At 32.3% G+C, this 18,496-nt stretch overlaps 1 protein-coding gene across 10 annotated transcripts in view; it reads right to left on the bottom strand.

The window, feature by feature from the left end:
* The window catches only part of pHCl-1 (pH-sensitive chloride channel 1), a 128,314-nt gene that overhangs the window by 61,425 nt on the left and 48,393 nt on the right, over positions 1-18,496 (bottom strand). For all 10 annotated transcript variants that reach the window (XM_018450384.1, XM_018450385.1, XM_018450389.1 and 7 more), the window contains 4 exons: positions 11,604-11,668; positions 7,132-7,352; positions 6,820-6,902; positions 6,571-6,711 (listed from right to left, as the gene is read on the bottom strand). In XM_018450384.1, coding sequence (XP_018305886.1) covers positions 6,571-6,711; positions 6,820-6,902; positions 7,132-7,352; positions 11,604-11,668 — 510 coding nt within the window. The remainder of the gene's footprint in view (positions 1-6,570; positions 6,712-6,819; positions 6,903-7,131; positions 7,353-11,603; positions 11,669-18,496) is intronic.

The raw sequence follows: 18,496 nt of genomic DNA, 5'->3' as shown, positions 1-18,496 counted from the left end.
GCAGTAAAACTTAAGTTTTCCTTATAGTAAATACTTCAAAAAATATTTTAATATATAACAAAGTTGATTTATTTATCTTTAATATGTTTAAAACTTGAAAAAATCTAACTATAACCATTATACCCCAGGTTCCCCTAATAAACTTTAAGTACTTCAGAAATGATAAAATATATGTTTAATTGATACTTAAACAATATTTAAATTTATTATATTGACATAATAAATTAAAATATTATTTATATCAATGAAATATATATATTTAAATATTATTTCTGTATTATTAGAAATAGCTGCAACTTTTTGGTAATATTTCAAAAAGATTGCAGATTCTTTCTGTAATATTTCATCAACCTTTCAACAAGGTTGTACAAGAATCGCGGACATTTTGCTATTCCAGAGCTGTCTCAGAAATGTTACAGACATATTTTGCAATTTTTATGAAATGTTTCACTTTCCAGTTGAAATATTTCTGAGATATTTCTGAAAATTTTCAGTGCTGTATTTATGGTTTATGTGTATTTACGTATGAAAAATTTTTTGCCGGGTTGTTTCTAATTTTTGTTGATAACCAGTTTTAACATCGATGCGAGTTAATTTTAGATGGAAGTATAACTAACAGTTTGTTAAAATTAAGATTCCAAATTCAGCACGTGATGTCATGCTAATATTCTATTCTCACTGAATATACTGTGATCATATCGAATAAACTGGAAACGTTAATGTGACGTCTCAGTAAAGTATCATTTTTCGTATATATTGTCCAGATATATTAAATATATAATAATAATTAAACTTCGATTCTCTGATACTAAATGAACTCCTATTATATTGTTACATCCAACCCCCAAGATTCTTCATTTTGTAAAAAACGGGGAATTAGGAGGCGACAAAGAAGAACCTAACTGATATCGTTTTTGTGGCTTTTCACTCTGTGGACGCGTGCCATAATTAAGTCGGAAGCACTCGACTAAGCCTTCGGTGCGGATCAACGCAAATATGAAGCGTTATTATGCCGCCCGAGACAGTGCAACCGTTGGTCCTCTATTTTGGTCAAGGAACTTAATCCTTTTGATTAGGGATAGGACCCGTACGATCTTTGGGAAGATGCAACGAATCGAAAGGGTGCCGAAATGAATGATAGTCAATTTATTTAATTATTAGCTAATGTATATATATTTTATTTATTTAGATATATATATATAATAAACCTTTAATAGAATATAAACCTTTAAGTGAAAACAATAATAAAATATACGAGCAATGAGAGTGTTAACACAGCGCGGGAATTGGTACGCAATTTATATAGGGTGTTTCAGAAATAGTTGGTCAAACTTTAAAAGCATATTCCACTCATTGTAAGGATGAAAAAAGTCATATAAACATAGGTTCGGAAACACTTCCTTTCCTAGTTATAAACAATTTCTTATTTGTTTGTACGTATTTACGTCGGATGATACGCCTCGCTTCGACGTTTCATGAATTGTACTTCTATTCACCTTCTAAAGTAAACAAAAAAGTTATTAGATAGGTCTGTATGAAATTAGAATCAGTCTTTATTTAAGCATTTAAGAGTGAAGATAGTATTCATCAACATGTATGGGCGAGCTAATGGAAACTGCAGAGAAGCTCAACGTCTCTATCAACAAATCTTTCCTCAAAGACGATTATTTCCAGCAATTTCTGTAATGAAAATATAGATATAAGTAAATAAAAAATGTTTATAACTTGGAAAGGAAACGTTTCCAAACTTATATTTATATGACTTTTTTTCAGCCTTACAATGAGTGGAATATGATTTTAAAATTTGGCCAACTATTTCTGAAACATCCTGTATAATAGTCAAATAATATTCACATAATATATTAAAAATTGTACAATGACTGCCAATACAAACTTATTTGGACGTTTCGGTTTCTTCAAACCATCTTCAGCAAATTCGTAGATAATTTTCATAGATGTCTTGACAAAATAGTTGGAAATTGTTGAAATTATGCTCTATGTGAGAATGAGGATGAGTATCTCCTTACTGTCTGGGAAATGCCCAATTTTTGTCTCTTCGCTGTTTAGCCAAGTGACTAATCTCCTTCTCCATAGATCACGCTTAGTTATTCAAAACGTAGTAAGTCAAATTATAAAAGGTATGATTACAAGGCGCAAAAATTTTCGTTATTATATTAAGTATAAAATATATAATATAAAATATAAAATTGTAACATGTGCTATTCAGATGGTGGTCAGCAAGCAATCGGCAGCGAATTTGCTGAAGATGGTTTGAAGAAAACCGAACCGTCCAAATAAGTTTATATTGACAGTCATTGTATAATTTTTAATAAATTATGTGAATATTATTTGACTATTATATAAATTGCGCACCAATTCCCGCGCTCTTATTGTCCGTATATTCTATTACTGTTTTTAATTCCGAGAGCACGATTAACATTAAAATTTTGACTTTAAGTGAAAATTTTTGTATAGATATTTACATATATTTACCAGGGACCTGGACCGAACCGAAATCGGAACGGAAAACCGCGTTTCGGAACCCTTTTTTTTAGTGAATCGAAACCGAAATCGTACCCAAATTTTGTAAAGTTTATAATACCGAAAGCATAACCGAACTGGTAAAATTTTACGGTTTTTTCGGTTCTTAATTTTTATCTTTATCCCTGTTCTTAATCTTTGATCTTTCGTCGAAATCACTAATGTTCAATCCAGTATATCAGCTCTCTTAACAACCGGAGTGCAAATACCTCCAACACCTCATATGATATAAGAAATCTGGCAGGATCGCAAGACATATTTAATGTAAACTTTTTTTAAGATACTAGCATTTTTTTATTTAGATCTTCCTTACCAACGTTTTACAAGAATTTATTCTAAGTCATGAAATTCAAAAATACATATGTAGACTTTATGTATAAATAAGTGAGATCTATCTATAAGAATAAAATAAGTTGTAAGAAAAGACCAAGAGAAATGTGCTTAAAATAATGTTTACGTAATTTTTGTTCAGAGTCACGTGATCAGTTGACGCCTCTCTTCAACTAGGCTCTCTAGATTGAATGAGTGAACACGCTCTCTCTTTCTGTCTTTCTCCTCCTCCCCTCGTTCTTCTTAATAGAATAAATTAAAAAAAATAAATAGAAAAACGAATATGTAGAACCGAAAAAAACCGTTAAAACCCGTAATTTTTATGGTTTCGGTTTTCTTTAAACTGGTAAAAAATAACCGAAACTCAAACCGGAATATTTATTTGATATTTTATTGAACCGGAATCGGAACCGAACCGAAAAAACCTTTCGGTCTGGGTCTCTGATATTTACACATCTAAATATTTATGTACAATTTATATCAGTAACGATTACAGTATGTGTGTGTGCGTGCGTGCGTGCGTGCGTGCGTGCGTGGTGCGTGCGTGCGTGTGCGTGCGCGCGCGTGTGTGTGTGTGTTTGTGTCAATGATACGTTTATGATTTTAGATTTCGCCCGTTTTCAGAATTACCCGGAATGAACGATGTGGATATGATAGACGTTTAATTCTTTTGTTGTTGTGTTTTGGGGTTGATTTTCCCTTGTCTCTCACGTTTGGGATGCACCAAAAAAAAAACAAAAGAAGAGGAAAAAGAATTTTCTATCCTGTATTGTTATTGCACTTCAACAATCACCCGGTTTTTTTGCACACGGTGCTTCACGCGCGGAAACAAACATTCGGGTCATGATAATCAAACACCTCGCACGTGAGAGATAAGGGAATTCACGCATTTCAAATGATATGCGTGAGAGAAGTAAAAATCTAGCAAAATCTAAATACATGATTATAAAAGATTTTCTTCGATTTTTATGTCACCTTTCCATATAAAATTGCGTACGCGGGCGTATGTGGGTGAGTGGTGGGGATGGAGTGAGGGGGTGAAGGGAGTGAGGGTGAGGGTAGTGAGAGTGGATGGCATATTGTTATCTAAAATCTCTTGATTTATTACAGAAACTTAATTTTGAGACATTAATAAAATAAAACTTTAAACGGCTATAATAAAAATAACTAGTCATTTTCAAGCTTTGTGCTTATGGATCCTTTTGATCAGTGAATCAAGAACTATAACATAATACAGTTTCAACCAATTTCGGGCTATATTTCTTAAGGCGTATATCTTAGAGCTAAATGAATTATTGCATCGTGTTCAGCGATCAAAAGAATATACCACATTTAAAATCCGGATTAAGCTATTTTTACATCAAATCAAACATGTATTAAGGAAAATTGAAACTTTGATTTAAAAATTGTTAACTAGCAACCTCTAAATCTTAATAGTTTTTGATAAAAATTTAGGGTTGTTCTTTTGGCATGTAATGAAAGCTTTTGAGCTGAGAGGCCGATTAAAAAAAACATTTTTTTCTTGTCAGTCTAATATGTATAGATATACAGGGTGTCCCAAAACTCACGCTCATCCTTTTAAGAATGGATTCTTTGGAACATTCTAAAGCCGGAATCAGACTACGCATTGAAGATTGAGATTGAAAATTGAAGATTAAAATTTGACCAGTGAGGACAAAGAAATTTTAGCTCTTATTAACGACGAAGAAAGTGAGGGCATCTACCACGAACGCTTGTTATTTTTCAGCGAAACTTGTCTTATAGGGCGAGGACGCGCGTATTCGATAATCTTTTCAATGACGATAATACTTCGGAGGCAGTGCAGGAACGAAACAACTACGTTTTACCTTCTTTGCGATTTTTTCTAAAACGAAGCAAAAACGAGCATACCTCTACGGACCTTTGTTTCTTAGTTTATCCTCTACACGTTCCCGAAGTTTAGACATTTAAATTCGGGACACCCTGTATATACAGGGTATATCTGAAATAACGCCCACTAATATGTATGGTGTTATTCCTAATAAAAAACTGACAAGTCGGAAAGTCCTGTACCGTTTTGCAATTTTCGCAATGGTGAACGAGATATTAATTACTAAAAATTGTCGAATATTGGTATATAATAGTGGAATATTTGATATTCAATAATTTTTTACTCAAATACTATCAACTTTGCAGAAAAACAGCAAGAGGCCAAAATTGTTTATTTCCTTCTCATAAAATTCCGAGAATTTTTTCAAAAATTTTTTAATACCGTATTTTCTCATATTGGTAAAAATAGTTGCCAATAAGAAAATGCAGTATTAAAAAGTTGATTAAAAATTCTGAAAAAATTCTTAGCTTTATGAGAAGAAAATAAACAGTTTTTGGTTCTTGCTTTTCTGTAAAGTTAATGGTATTTGAGTAAAAAATTATTGAAAATTAATATGCAATCTTTAGTAATTAATATCTCGTCAACCATTGCCAAAATTGCAAAATAGTACAGGATGTTTCAACTCATTTTAATCCGTTCTACCTACAAAAAGTGTTTGGCAGAAATCTTGCGGAACACTGTGTATACATACAGGATCTTCAAAAAGTCCGGAAACGGTCGAATATCTTGAAAACGAAGCATTTTTGAGAAAAATTGTAAGATTTAAAATGATGTATTTACTGATCTAATCAGTTTGAGCTTTGGATGTAATGAAAAATAAGGAGTTCCATTTAAAAAAATCGACGTGACCTTGACCTGATCTTGGCGATGCCACCCAAGATCAAACTGATTAGATCAATAAATACGTCATTTTAAACCCTACAATTTTTGTCTGAAACATTTTTCTCAAAAATGTTTCATTTCCAAGATATTCGTTTCTGGACTTTTTGAAAACCCGTATATACAGGGTGTCTTGTAAAGACCCGAACAATGCTTAAGGGGAGATTCCTTTGAGACTATTTTGAGACGAAAATTCTAATGCGAAAATATCGAGGCTATAATATATTTGAATTATAATTGATTAAAGATAGTATGTAATTCAAAAATTATTATTTAACTTTACAGGACCCTCTATATAAACAGAATGTCTTTGACATATGGGATCATCTTTCATGAACAGGTAGAGCGGTTTGAACTGAATCGATAAGCTCTTTATCATTTTGCAATTTTCGCAATACTGTAGAAAATATTAATTTTTGAAGATTACTGAGTAAACATGTATCCGCGTGAACTATCGTCAAGTTTAGGTTCATCGGTAGTGGTCGCTTGTGGCGTGGAAATTGCCTGGTAGGCGTGCGCTAAACGCTATAACTCAAGCAACACACGCCTATCAAGTAGTCTCTATTTTCTGCGCAACAAGCGACCGCAACCGATGGACATATACTTGGCGGATTTCGATATCTTGCATAGTTCCGGAGAAATTCAAGTGCGTTGATTAAAATGGTACACCGTATACGTGACCAATTACCATATATGTATTTTGATTTTGTTAAGAAAATTATATCTTTATGTGAAAATTATTGTCTTAATTGGCAAAATAAGGAAGTAATTGATGATAAATTTAAAAAAAAATTCTAATAATTTATAATGAATTATAAAAGCGTGAAAAATATTAAGAACTAGTGCATTTAATATTATTTTTATAATTCTCAAAAAAATTATTTTAGATACGCCATCTCATTTTTTCCCTAAATAAATTTAGAAAATATACAAGTGACTGTTTTGCTTACCTCGCCAGCTCACTTTGATCGGACATGTGATTGTCTGATTTTTAATGAGATAGGCATTCAGTGCCGTCAGACTTGGGCTTTTTCGTAAAGTACCCTCATCATTTTTCCACACATATGTAATCGCTGTCTGTTCATACGATACTGAAAAATTAAATTAAATTTTATTAATTTAAGCATTAAAAATGCATACTTAAGCAATATAACATTCTTTTATATTGTTCATATTTAATAGCTATTCTAATTACTCACTGCTCTCGATTGCGAATGAACACAATGGGTCGTCGAAAGGGAAGATATTAAGTCTACCTTGGCAGGATAGAATAAGATGACGCCTGTAAAAGGATAATAATCCATTTACGAAGAACGTTTTTAGCGAATAAATAATAAAAATTAAAATTTTTCCAATATATTCCAAGTTATTTAAAAAAATTTATAAAAGTTTTATAAAAATATTCCTTAGAACGTTCGCAATTACAAGGAAAGAAATCATCATAACTATAAATTTAATTTAATAACTATAAATTTAATTTGCATAAAAAGTTATATCGATGTTTTAAATACCGCATAAGATAGTTGACAGTGCCGTTACGATATATCCGCAAGGCAAAGTGAACAGGAATGATAGGATCTTTGAAATCGCCATGCATTATAAAATATGTATCCGGCAACCAGATATTCTCGTAATGATGAATTGCATTTAAAAATTCATATCTGGATCTGTTGCTATAACGTAATCGGGGATCGTACCACTGTTGCTGCAGTAGGAATTCCACCTCGTATTTCTAAAAGTAGAAAAATAATCATAGTTCATATACAGGACAAAGGGGAGATTCACAGCATGCACCGCGTCAGGGTCCTCAGTGCTAATGGGCCCCGAAATTTTAAACACCAGACACAATACAAGGGAATAATGATAGCCGTATTATAGAAATAACGATTTCAATACCCAAAATATAATATTCTGCCGTTTAGCAGTGTTAATATGAAAATCAAAGGATTTTTCATTTATAAGCGACCTCAAGAAGATACTGTACAAAGTAAAGGAATTTCATTTAATCATAAAGTATACATTTAAGATTGCAATTCTCTTAATGCTAGAAGAATATTTTGCATGTACTGATATGCACGCGTAGTTATGGTACACGTAAATGATAAACATCTTCTAACAAATAAGCGTGCCTTTAGTATTTTGTATATTCTCTTATTTCAAAAGATTATTCGAGCTATTATAATGGAATTTTCTATAGAGGAATTTATTTTTGATCATAACTCATGTATCCTCATTTTTATAGATAAATATGTGTTATAAATATACGCACCTGATGCATGTAAGATTTTTGCTTAGAGAAAATGCTAATTGAGGAATTCCCGGCAGAATATTTCTTTGGATGAGCCTATCAGAAATATATTCCAATGTATTCGATTTCTGACAGGTTGAAATCGTGTTATTTTTGTCGATATCGCTATTCCCTCGCATTGTGCCTTGGGCTTTACGTAAATTATATATTATTTCTATTTAAATTAATCTCTATCCGATTTAATTTGTACATGCAAATGATATTCATTTATATTTCATTTACACTTCAAAAAAGTAATAATTTAAATTTAATAAAATCTTTATACACAAAATTTAATGTGAAATTATATATCGGTGATACAATTGTTTATTTAACAGTAAAAGTGGCTCTTATATATATTTTTTTATAGTAATGATGCACAACTAGCAGCTCGTGGGCTGCATCCAGTCCACGAAATTTTCCACTTCATAACGCGATGTCCAAACCTGATCGATGAAAAAAATGAAAAATAAACTGAGTTATTAACGCATAACAACGAATAATTTTAATGTATAACGTAGGATAATATATTGTTAACTATTGCGAAAATTGCAAATGTTAGAGGACTTTTCGACTCAGTTTAGTCCGCTCTACCTGCCCATGAGCGTTGTCAGGTGAATTACGGGACACCCATAATTATATACACAATATTATCATGTATAACATACATATATATAATAATATTTAATAAAATTAATAAATATAATTTTAATTATTCTGGTTTCGTATATTTTCCAAACCTTTCAAAGCTTTTTTAATACGAACTTTATAAAAAGATAGGGCCCCATATTTACCTTTGCAGTAGGGCCCCCAAAAACTCTTTGCACGGCCCTGTTCATATAGATATACAGGGTGTATCATTTTAATTGACGCACTAAAACATTTCTTGAACAGTGCATTTTAGAGAAAAATGTTTCAAACAAAACTTATATGGTTCGGAGGGAAACATAAGATGATATCATTGGTTTGACCTTGGGTGGCGTCGCCATGGCCAGGTCAAGGTCATGTCGATTTTTTAAATGGAATCCCCTATCAAATTTTAAGACCTATCAAGACTTTCAAGACGTATCAAGATCTATCAAGATTTTCAAGAGTATACCATTTTGAATAATATTCGAAATTTTTCGAAACATTAAGAAATTATTCAAGAATAAAGGCTTAAATGTGGTATTTTCTCTTAATTTATCTTTACGTATTATGAGATCTTTTTTTCAAGATTCAACTATTGAGTCGTGAAAAAGAGGATTCAGTTATACATATGTCGAAACAAATTTCATCTGAGTTCCTCATTAGAATCGCAATTATAAATGTGAAATTATATGAATATCAAATCAACTCTCAAGATTTGTCTAATGAACTATTCCATATTTCAAGATTAGTTTCAGCTGAGTTTCACGAAGAAACTATAAATATGGGGCTTAGTCTTTTAATTAGTTTTGCGTGCATTTCATTTATTTATTTATTTATTCAGTAATTGTTTGAATTTTGTCTGAATTACTAAAATCGAGTCATAATTCCATAATTTAAATTTAAACTGTTGCGTTGTTTCATTATTGTATATTTACCATTACTATTTACCATCTACTTCTTATTTGGAGGTCGGTTACAAATATAAATAATTGAACTGTTAATATATTCCGTGTGTTTTGCAACTCGGTTATACTTGCAAATATTTTTTTGATGTCTGATATCGGTTATCTCAATATGAGTCAACCGACTTGTAGCAAATGTAAACGCTTTATTTCGCATATACGCCCATGCGCTTTCTGTAGTACCGACAACGGTGTGCGTCTCTTCAATGCTCGCGTTCCTGCAGCTGATGGTGGATCAGTTCAGTTTCTGATTGAAACTACTGTTTGCTTGAATGATGATGCCACGTCACCTTTCATCTCACCACTGCCTAATGATTCTGATGGATTGCGGTTTTTCCTCTTCTTCAGGTATCTTCTGATATTTCATCAGCTCTCTCTAAAATTAAGTCCTCCTTGTCTATATTAACAAAGTCTGTTTCTTCATTATAAGACAGAATCGCTCGTATTGAGTCTAGTTTTGGTCTATTAAATCGACTTGAGCCCATATTGAAGGTTTTTAACACAAAAATGATTGAATTTGATGGAGTATTTCAGCGTCTTGGAGACGTCGAGAGTGCGACAAATCGTCTGTTTGCTGCAATAGATGGCCTATCTACTAATCTGGTTGCTTTGGCTGCAAGACATCCTTGAGGAACGCTGTGCTAGATTGGAGGGGGAGGCGTGTTCTGACCTTATGAACTCTACCAATGGTTCTCGTATCCTGGCGAATGGACTGGCTGCTAGTTTTGAACACATGGTCAATGAGCAGAGAGATCATGAGCTCATTGACTGCAATATATATAGTACCCATAATAATAATAATATAGTACCCAGCTGCTACTCCTGTGTCAGCGATTCCTGGCACTTCTATGTCAGAGGTACCTGACCACCTCGTCCAGAAGAGTATTAAGGCACCTCCTTCAAGAAGGCTAACTGTAGCGGCTCCTTGGGGGCATGTAAGACTACGTTTCTAGGAACGTCGGGTTGACTATTTCTCCGTCAGGAGTCCCTGGTATCCCACCAGCGGCATCCGGTACTCATTCTCAGCAGCCTAACAGAAGCAGCGAAGGAACATACCGATTGCACCTCCTAGATCTGCCAGAGCCCAGACGTACGAGACCTCCTAGGATATTTCTATAGCGAGAGGCCATTCGAGTCTACTTTCTGGTTTTGCTAGCGTTTCTCTTCAAAGTATCAGTCCTAATCGAGAGGGACCCATTTGACTACGTTGCGATTGATCAGCTACGCACAACGGCCGGTGCTTAGAGTTTTTTTAATTTACAAGCGCTGTGAGGAGCTGATAGTCAGAATATGGTCAAAAGGGTCCCTTTTGTACTGATAACATCTCCTGGTTCAACACGCCATTCAGCTAGTCATGGATCACAGACTACGCAGTCCACTAGGAGGAATGTAATATAGTCTCACTGAAACCATAGAATACTTAGGTCATACAGATGTTCCCGTAGCACAAGGAGGAGGTACGACCACAGGAGACATTAGGAAATCAGAGTCAACAAATCACCTTTGCTGCCGGGTTCTTCTTAGGATCCGGCCCAAATAAATTAAACCTCTCTCTCTCTCTGTCTCTCTCTCTCTGCATGCCACACGTAACCGCCCTTGTCAGGGCGAATCGTATTCTCCAATCTATCATAGGACGACTGTTGCATTAATATTAATTGAAGAAATACTATTAACTTACAAAGCTTTTTAGGCTTTCATGGGTATTATCTTCTTCAGGAATCGCTGTGTTTTCATCCATCACTAATGCCAACGTTTCATGAATCTTGCTGTTCACTTCATCAGGGCGAGGAGCGCACTGATACTGTTAATAGCGCTACTATTAACTTACTTTACCCAAATATATATATATGTATATATAAATAATACTGCAGGGCCTAATTAATTTTTTAGAGAAATGTCTTTTTCAATTAAATTTTGAATTTTTCAAGTTAAAGCCACTTCTGCTCGTGTTATGTCGACTGTGACCTTTACCAAAAAGATGAACTTTGTACTTTAAATTTGTGCTATTCTTTAATATATTGAATCTTTAATAACATAATTAAGTATTATATATTATAATATATTTTATATTAAATTGATAAAGATATATTTATATTTATATTACCAGACTGGACTCGTCAGGAGAAGCTAAGCTTAACAGCAATACGCTCACGTTTACAGTCAACGTTCCTGAAACAATAGATAAGTGTAATTTTATTTGCTACATTCTGGATTTTCCGATCGATCATGTTGCAAAGCTATTAACATCCATTTTTCAAATTAATATTAAAAAAAATTATTTTTGTAAGGCTGCAATAATAACAAATTTCTGAAACGCCTTTCATAAATAAAAGGAAACATGACATTAAGCCAAACATACAGCAATACTTTACAATTGAATCATGCCATAATGATAAAAATTTTATTTAGTAAATTATTCTACCAGTTATATAAATGTTGCTGCTTATATTTAATGGATTTCGTATTTTTATATACAGGGTGAGACATTTAAAGCATTACAAGCTATAATCCCTGAAAGATGCGTCGAATGAAAAATATATTCAGACAAAAGTTTCGTAACGTCGAGAGGGACAGTGAAATGACCTTGGGTGGCGTTATTAAGGTCAAGGCAAAGTAACTTTGAAATTTAAAAAATCTTCCATTTTTTATTACATATATATTCTTGGAGCTTAATTTTTCAAAATACTACAGTGTAACTTCTTGGTTGAGTATTTTTCAAGACATGAATTGACGAAATTTAAATACCGCCAGCATTAGCATCATCTAAGGTGTCTAACGACTAAAATCTCTTAAATTTGTTCAATGTCATAATCTTGATAATATTTGTTAAAATCAAGGTCATTGGAGGTTATTCTTTGTATTTAAATTTTTATATAAAAAATGACCACCAGTAACCTAAATTTTAACAAATGTTATCAAGTTCATGACCCTGAATAATATTCACGATATTTTAACTACCAGTTGAACACCTTGGGTAATGCTAATGTCGGTGATATTGTAATTTTTAAGTTTTATAACTTAAAAAGTACTTCATAAAAAATATTTTATTATAGTGTTTTGAAAAGTTTTCGAGATACGCTATAAAAATATGCAAAGAAAAATGAAGGGTTCTATTTAAAAAATTCAAAGTGATGACCTTGCACTGATCTTGACAACGTCACCCAAGATCAAATCAATATGATATCATCCTATGTTCCCATTGAAGTCACAAAACTTTTATCCGAACATATTTTTCATTCGACACATACTTTTAGGGATAACAGCTTTTAACGCTTTAAGGGGATCTTAAAGTCGTCTGTATTACCGACTAAATCGTAATTTTTGTATAACAAATACTTTTTTTCTCTTTCACAGATTCAAAAACCCTTTTCCAGGATTAAAGTATACACATTAATACGTGTTTGTAAGGTGGAATTTATGCCGAAAACGACAAAAAATTTCGAAATTGAAATTTTAAGAAAAATTTTTTGTCGTTCTCGGCATAAGCTCAACTTCACAAACACGTATTAATGTGTATACTTTAATCCTGGAAAAGGGTTTTTGAATCTGTGAAAGAGAAAAAAAGTATTTGTTATACAAAAATTACGATTTAGTCGGTAATACAGACGGCTTTAGCATCCCCTTAAATACCCCATTCTGTGTAAGAGAAATTTATTTAGAGTAATTTGTACTTCCCGATGTATATTAAATATTGTACTGGGGAAAGAATGTTAGCGTTGCAAATTACAGATTGATCGGTGCAAAATATTCGCATTATATGGAAATTGTACAATTCAATTTCTATACAAATATAAGTGTGTAGAATATAGTCTTATACAAAAATATATTAAATATCTTTAAGTGCGTTTACGTTTGTTTTTATTATATATATTTATAGTGAGTGCAAAAAGTATTCGTACAAGGAAATTTTTTATAAAAATAGTCTTACTTGTAGAAAATAAACATTAATTAGCAATTTTATACAATGAATACATTCTGTTCTAATAAAAACAAACGAGCTTCGCATGTATTCCTGATTTTAGAAGCTAAATTTCTTGACTGTACGAATACTTTTTGTGCATCCAAACAATACAATTTTTAATTTTCGCTTATTTTTCAGATGATATATTTTTTATAATTAATATACATCTTTTTAGTATATATAATTTTAAGGAACATACAGTCTATTTTATTCTTTATAAATAAATTGTTATTTACCCAGTAAGAAATGATCATCAATTAAACATCGAATCGATGTCAAATTAGTGTTGAAATCATCGTATTGATATCGATTCAACATCAATTCGATTCATTTTTCTGATAATATTTACTTTTGAAAATAAAGTCCTTTTTAAAAAAATATTTTCTCTGTCTACGAATACTTTTTGCACTCACTGTATATATATATATATATATATATATATACAACCAGATAGCAAAATGTTAGCAGGATGTCGAGAGACTAGTAGCAGATTTTACCAGAAGATGTTAGCAGACTGACCACAACTGATGTCGCATTCTGCTCCTGTTCTACCGACAGAACCTGTTAACATTCTATGCAAACAGACTGGCAGCAGAAATCAAACAGAACCTGCAAACAGAATCTGATAACAGATTGCGAACAGAAACCGAGCAGAGTTTCTGCTGACTTAACTTGACAACAGATTGACAACAAAAACCGATTTGTCAATTTTGTTTAAATCAACCTGATTTCTTATAAAAACTTTTGCGTATATATATATATATATAAACGGTTATATACAATATTATACATAATTAGATATTTATACATATATACTGGTGAAAAATGAAAACAACCAATACAATTTTATTGCTAAAATATTATTGATTAGCTTCACATAGCTTTCACATTTCAAAGTACACATGAGAAAGTTATAAAATAGTAAAAAAAATATTAGGAGATTCAGAAAACACACTCCGAAAGAGTTTGGGAATCTCTAGGAGATTTGCTTATAATGCCTATTTAAATTTCGATTTACATACGCCAATTCTTATAGAACTTTTGGACGTTTTCTTCTTACGAGAAGCAAGTCCATCTCGTAGTGAAGCCGTATATAAAAATGGCAGATCTTGTTCAGTTTCTGTTGCCAATCTGCCGTCAGGTTATGTCAGCAGGCTCTGCTCGGTTTCTGCTAGCAATCTGTTGTCAGGTTATGCAGCAAACTCTGTTTAGTTTCTGTCACCAATTTGCTGGCATAGCATGTCATCAGGCTTTGTCATATTTTTGACAGCAGTTTGCTGACATTGTCTGATAGTACAAACTCTGCATACAATTTGTTGCATTTCTGCAATCAGAAATTGGTAGCAGACTCTGCTCAAAATCTGTCTCTTCAGATTTGGCTATCTGGGTAAGTATTATATATAGAGCAACATAAGCTGATGCCATTAAGGAATATGCTGAAAGCTTTGTCGAGTCATGCTGTGCACATGCTGCTACTTATTCGGAAAAAAGTTGGAGGTCGTGATTAGGACTCGGATTGGTTTACGAACTTTATCCTAAAATAATTATTGTTGATTACGTATCTCTCCCTCTCGATTTCTTCTCCCCTCTCTTCTTTTTCTTCTCTTTCTATAACTTTATTTTTCTCAGGATATAATCTTTTTTTCGCATTATTATTTAGAGCAAGATGCAACAAACGTTCTACATTACGCAATATTTAAAAAATGAACAATATCGTCTAATTATTAATCATAAAAACAGATTGCGAAAATGAACAAATAAAAATGTATTGCACAAAAATTGTTTCTTGCTTGAAAAAACAATATATATATATATATATGTAACTCATTCGACCAAGAATTTGTTAAAACTCATACAACATTTACTTCGTTATTACATAAAAATTAATATAATACTAGGTAAATATATTTCATTTCCTAAAAGATAGAAAAATAAATAATATATTTTAGGAGGGGATCTATTCTCTACTATAGAATAACATATTCTATTTAAATACTACAGATTAGAGAATACAGATTTAAATACTACAGATTTTACTACAGATTTGTCTTCGAATACATCTGTGTCCCTGAATACACCATCCACATAAATCATTTCAATCTATGAAGGACTCGAGTCCCAACCAGCGATTTAATTGTTATCACGTAAAAAACAATTACGACATATATGTTTATTGCTACAAAAGTAAAGAGAATGGAGTTGCACCGAAAGTAAGATGTAATCTCACTAAAATTTGTATTGACAAATTTATTTTAGGATTTAAGACCATTCTTTGTAAACAAAAAATTATAACTTTATAATTAATATCATTTTATAAATATATAGTACTTTATTTTTTAAGTATGACATCTAAAATATATCTACATATATATATATATGCAGGGTGTCCCATTTTAAATAATGCATTAAGATTTCTCGAAAACTGTGATAGATACGGAAAAATATTTAAAGAAAAAAACAAAAGTTGTATGGTTCAGAGGTATACGTAGGAAGATATCATTGATTTGACCTTGGGTGGCGTAGTTAAGGTCAGGTCAAGGTCATATCGATTTTTTTAAATGGAACACCACATTATGTATGTGTGTGTGTGTATATATATATATGTATATATGCACACTAAAGACATATAGGGTATCCCAAAATTTGCGACTGTAGTAAGAAAGTTTTCGAGAAGTTAAATAAAAAAAGTTACGTGTTAATTTTATTTTAAGTAATGGTTTCTAAGGCCGGTATTCATAATCCATTCTTATTTTAAGACTGCCTTAAGTAATGTCTTAAGATGCTAGTACGACCCTTTGATTGGTTTGTGACATCTTAAATGGTCTCAAATATAAGAATTGACTATGAATACAAGCCTATGTATAATCAATTACTGACTACGTTCAAATAGATACCTGTGAGTATTAATGAACGCGCTGAAGTGCGTTCCATTACAGCTCACTAATACTACTGCACGCGCGACTCATGGACATATGGTTATCTAAACATAGTCTGTAATACTTAAATCCTTATTATCTCAAAAATTACTGTTTGAATTTTAAAAATTACAAATAACTTTTTTACTTAACTTTTTGACGATTATCTTGCTATAGTATTTTGAGTAGCTAATTTTGAGATATTTTGTATAGTAAACGTTAATAAATCAATATATCAAGCACGAACCATCTTAAGTGGGATGTAAATCTAGCGATTGATAAAATTATTTCATACTGCGTAGTAACATAATTGAATTTATGTGTGAATTTATTTGCGAATGGCTGATTAAAACAGATCATATATATACATATGTTGCATCATAATGACGTTTATTTATCAGATTTAACTTCATGGTATGAATCTTCATAAATAAATATGTTTGTTTTAACATATTGTAATGAAACAGAATCGGATCTATTCATGAAAATTATAAGAATTTTTTTCATAGAAGAGTAATTCGAAACCTAACATATGCTGTTAAATATGCAATGAGAAGCTCAATTGGGTATTATTAGAAAAATTTTATTATTTTACATTCTTTCATTGATTAACAAAAATCAGTAAATTGGAATAAAATTGGGAGGTTTTAATGAATGCAAAATGATTTGATGATTGTGTAAGTGAGGGAAAGTCCGCTGCCACAACTAGACATACACATCACAAATCACAGTCCCACAAATACGAGCTCGTAGTACCGATGATGATTGCATCTCGCTTTGTTTTAATGTCGAACATTGTACAATTAAACATCAAGTTTGTTCATTCCTATCGTCATTCCTTGATTGTTCAATAGTGCTATTGTCAATGCTTGTTCATGGTTCATAACTTTTATGCATATATGTATGGTGAGGAAAAAATACCGGGAGACCCCGAAATATTTTTTTAAAAATGTAAGTTTTCTAGAAAACTGTTTTAGATAAAAGTTGCAGATAAAAGTTTATTTACCGATTTTATCAGTTTGACTTTGAGTGGTGTTGCCAAGGTCAGGTCAAAGTCATATCAATTTTTTAATGGAAATTCCCATTTTTCATTGCATATTTTTTGTAGCTTATCTCGAGAACTCTTCAAAATACTATAACAAAATATTTTTTCATTAAGTATAATACTTTTTGAGTTATGAGACTTGAAAGTTACACCGCATCGGAGTTAGCATTACCCAACTACCCTACGTAAAAATAAATTTTTAGAGCAAAAATAAAAATAAGAACAACTTCCAATGGCCTAGATCTTCACAAACGTTATCCAGGGCATGATCCTGAACGACATTCAAGAAGTTTTAGCCATCGATCGGATATCTAGGGTTTTTAAACCTTACAATTTTATCTGAAACAGTTTTCTATAAAATTTATATTTTTCGAGAATTTGAAGGTTCCGGTATTTCTTTCTCACTTTGTATATACATATACAGGGTGTTCCAAATTTAAATAGCCAACTTTGGGAGCTGGGAGTAGTATTGTTGATAAACTAAAAATATCTTTTCGGACGCCCCTTAGCAAGGGGGAGATAGGGTGAAACTCGCTTCGCGTGGAAAGTCGGACGCCCCTTAGCAAGAGGACAAGTGGGCTGAAAGCATGGTGGAAAGATTACATGGTGTGCTCAGTTTGCAAGCGTCTCTCTCTAATTCTCTGCCCTCTCGCCTAAAATGAACATTTACAGGTTTGTTGGAGACCGACCTCTCTCTAATTATTTAGAAGATATACACCTGCAGCAACAAATTGTAATATGATTCCAGCTTGTTAAACAGACATTATTCATAACGATGGAGGAATAATATCTTGACCATCCCGATCACTTGATCTGACCACTTCTTTGTGTGTGTGGGGGGAAAGGTCCGAAGTAAAAAGTTTATTCGTTGGCAGTCAACTCAAGAGAGCAATTGAAAGACCGAATCGTGGCTGCAGTGCACGAAAAATCACCAGATCAGTGTTTTGCTATAATATGGGCTGTCTGTAGTAGATGCAATGCTTGCATTGCTGCAAGAAGCCAGCATTTTGAATAATATCTACATTAAGAAAGTGACGACGTGAATAAATAAATGTAAATGAATAAATAATAAATAA

The sequence above is a fragment of the Mycetomoellerius zeteki genome, unplaced genomic scaffold (genome assembly GCF_001594055.1).
Source record: "Mycetomoellerius zeteki isolate Tzet28-1 unplaced genomic scaffold, Tzet1.0 scaffold28, whole genome shotgun sequence".
In the NCBI taxonomy this organism is placed as follows: domain Eukaryota; kingdom Metazoa; phylum Arthropoda; class Insecta; order Hymenoptera; family Formicidae; genus Mycetomoellerius; species Mycetomoellerius zeteki.
This window is presented reverse-complemented; position numbering and strand designations above follow the sequence as displayed.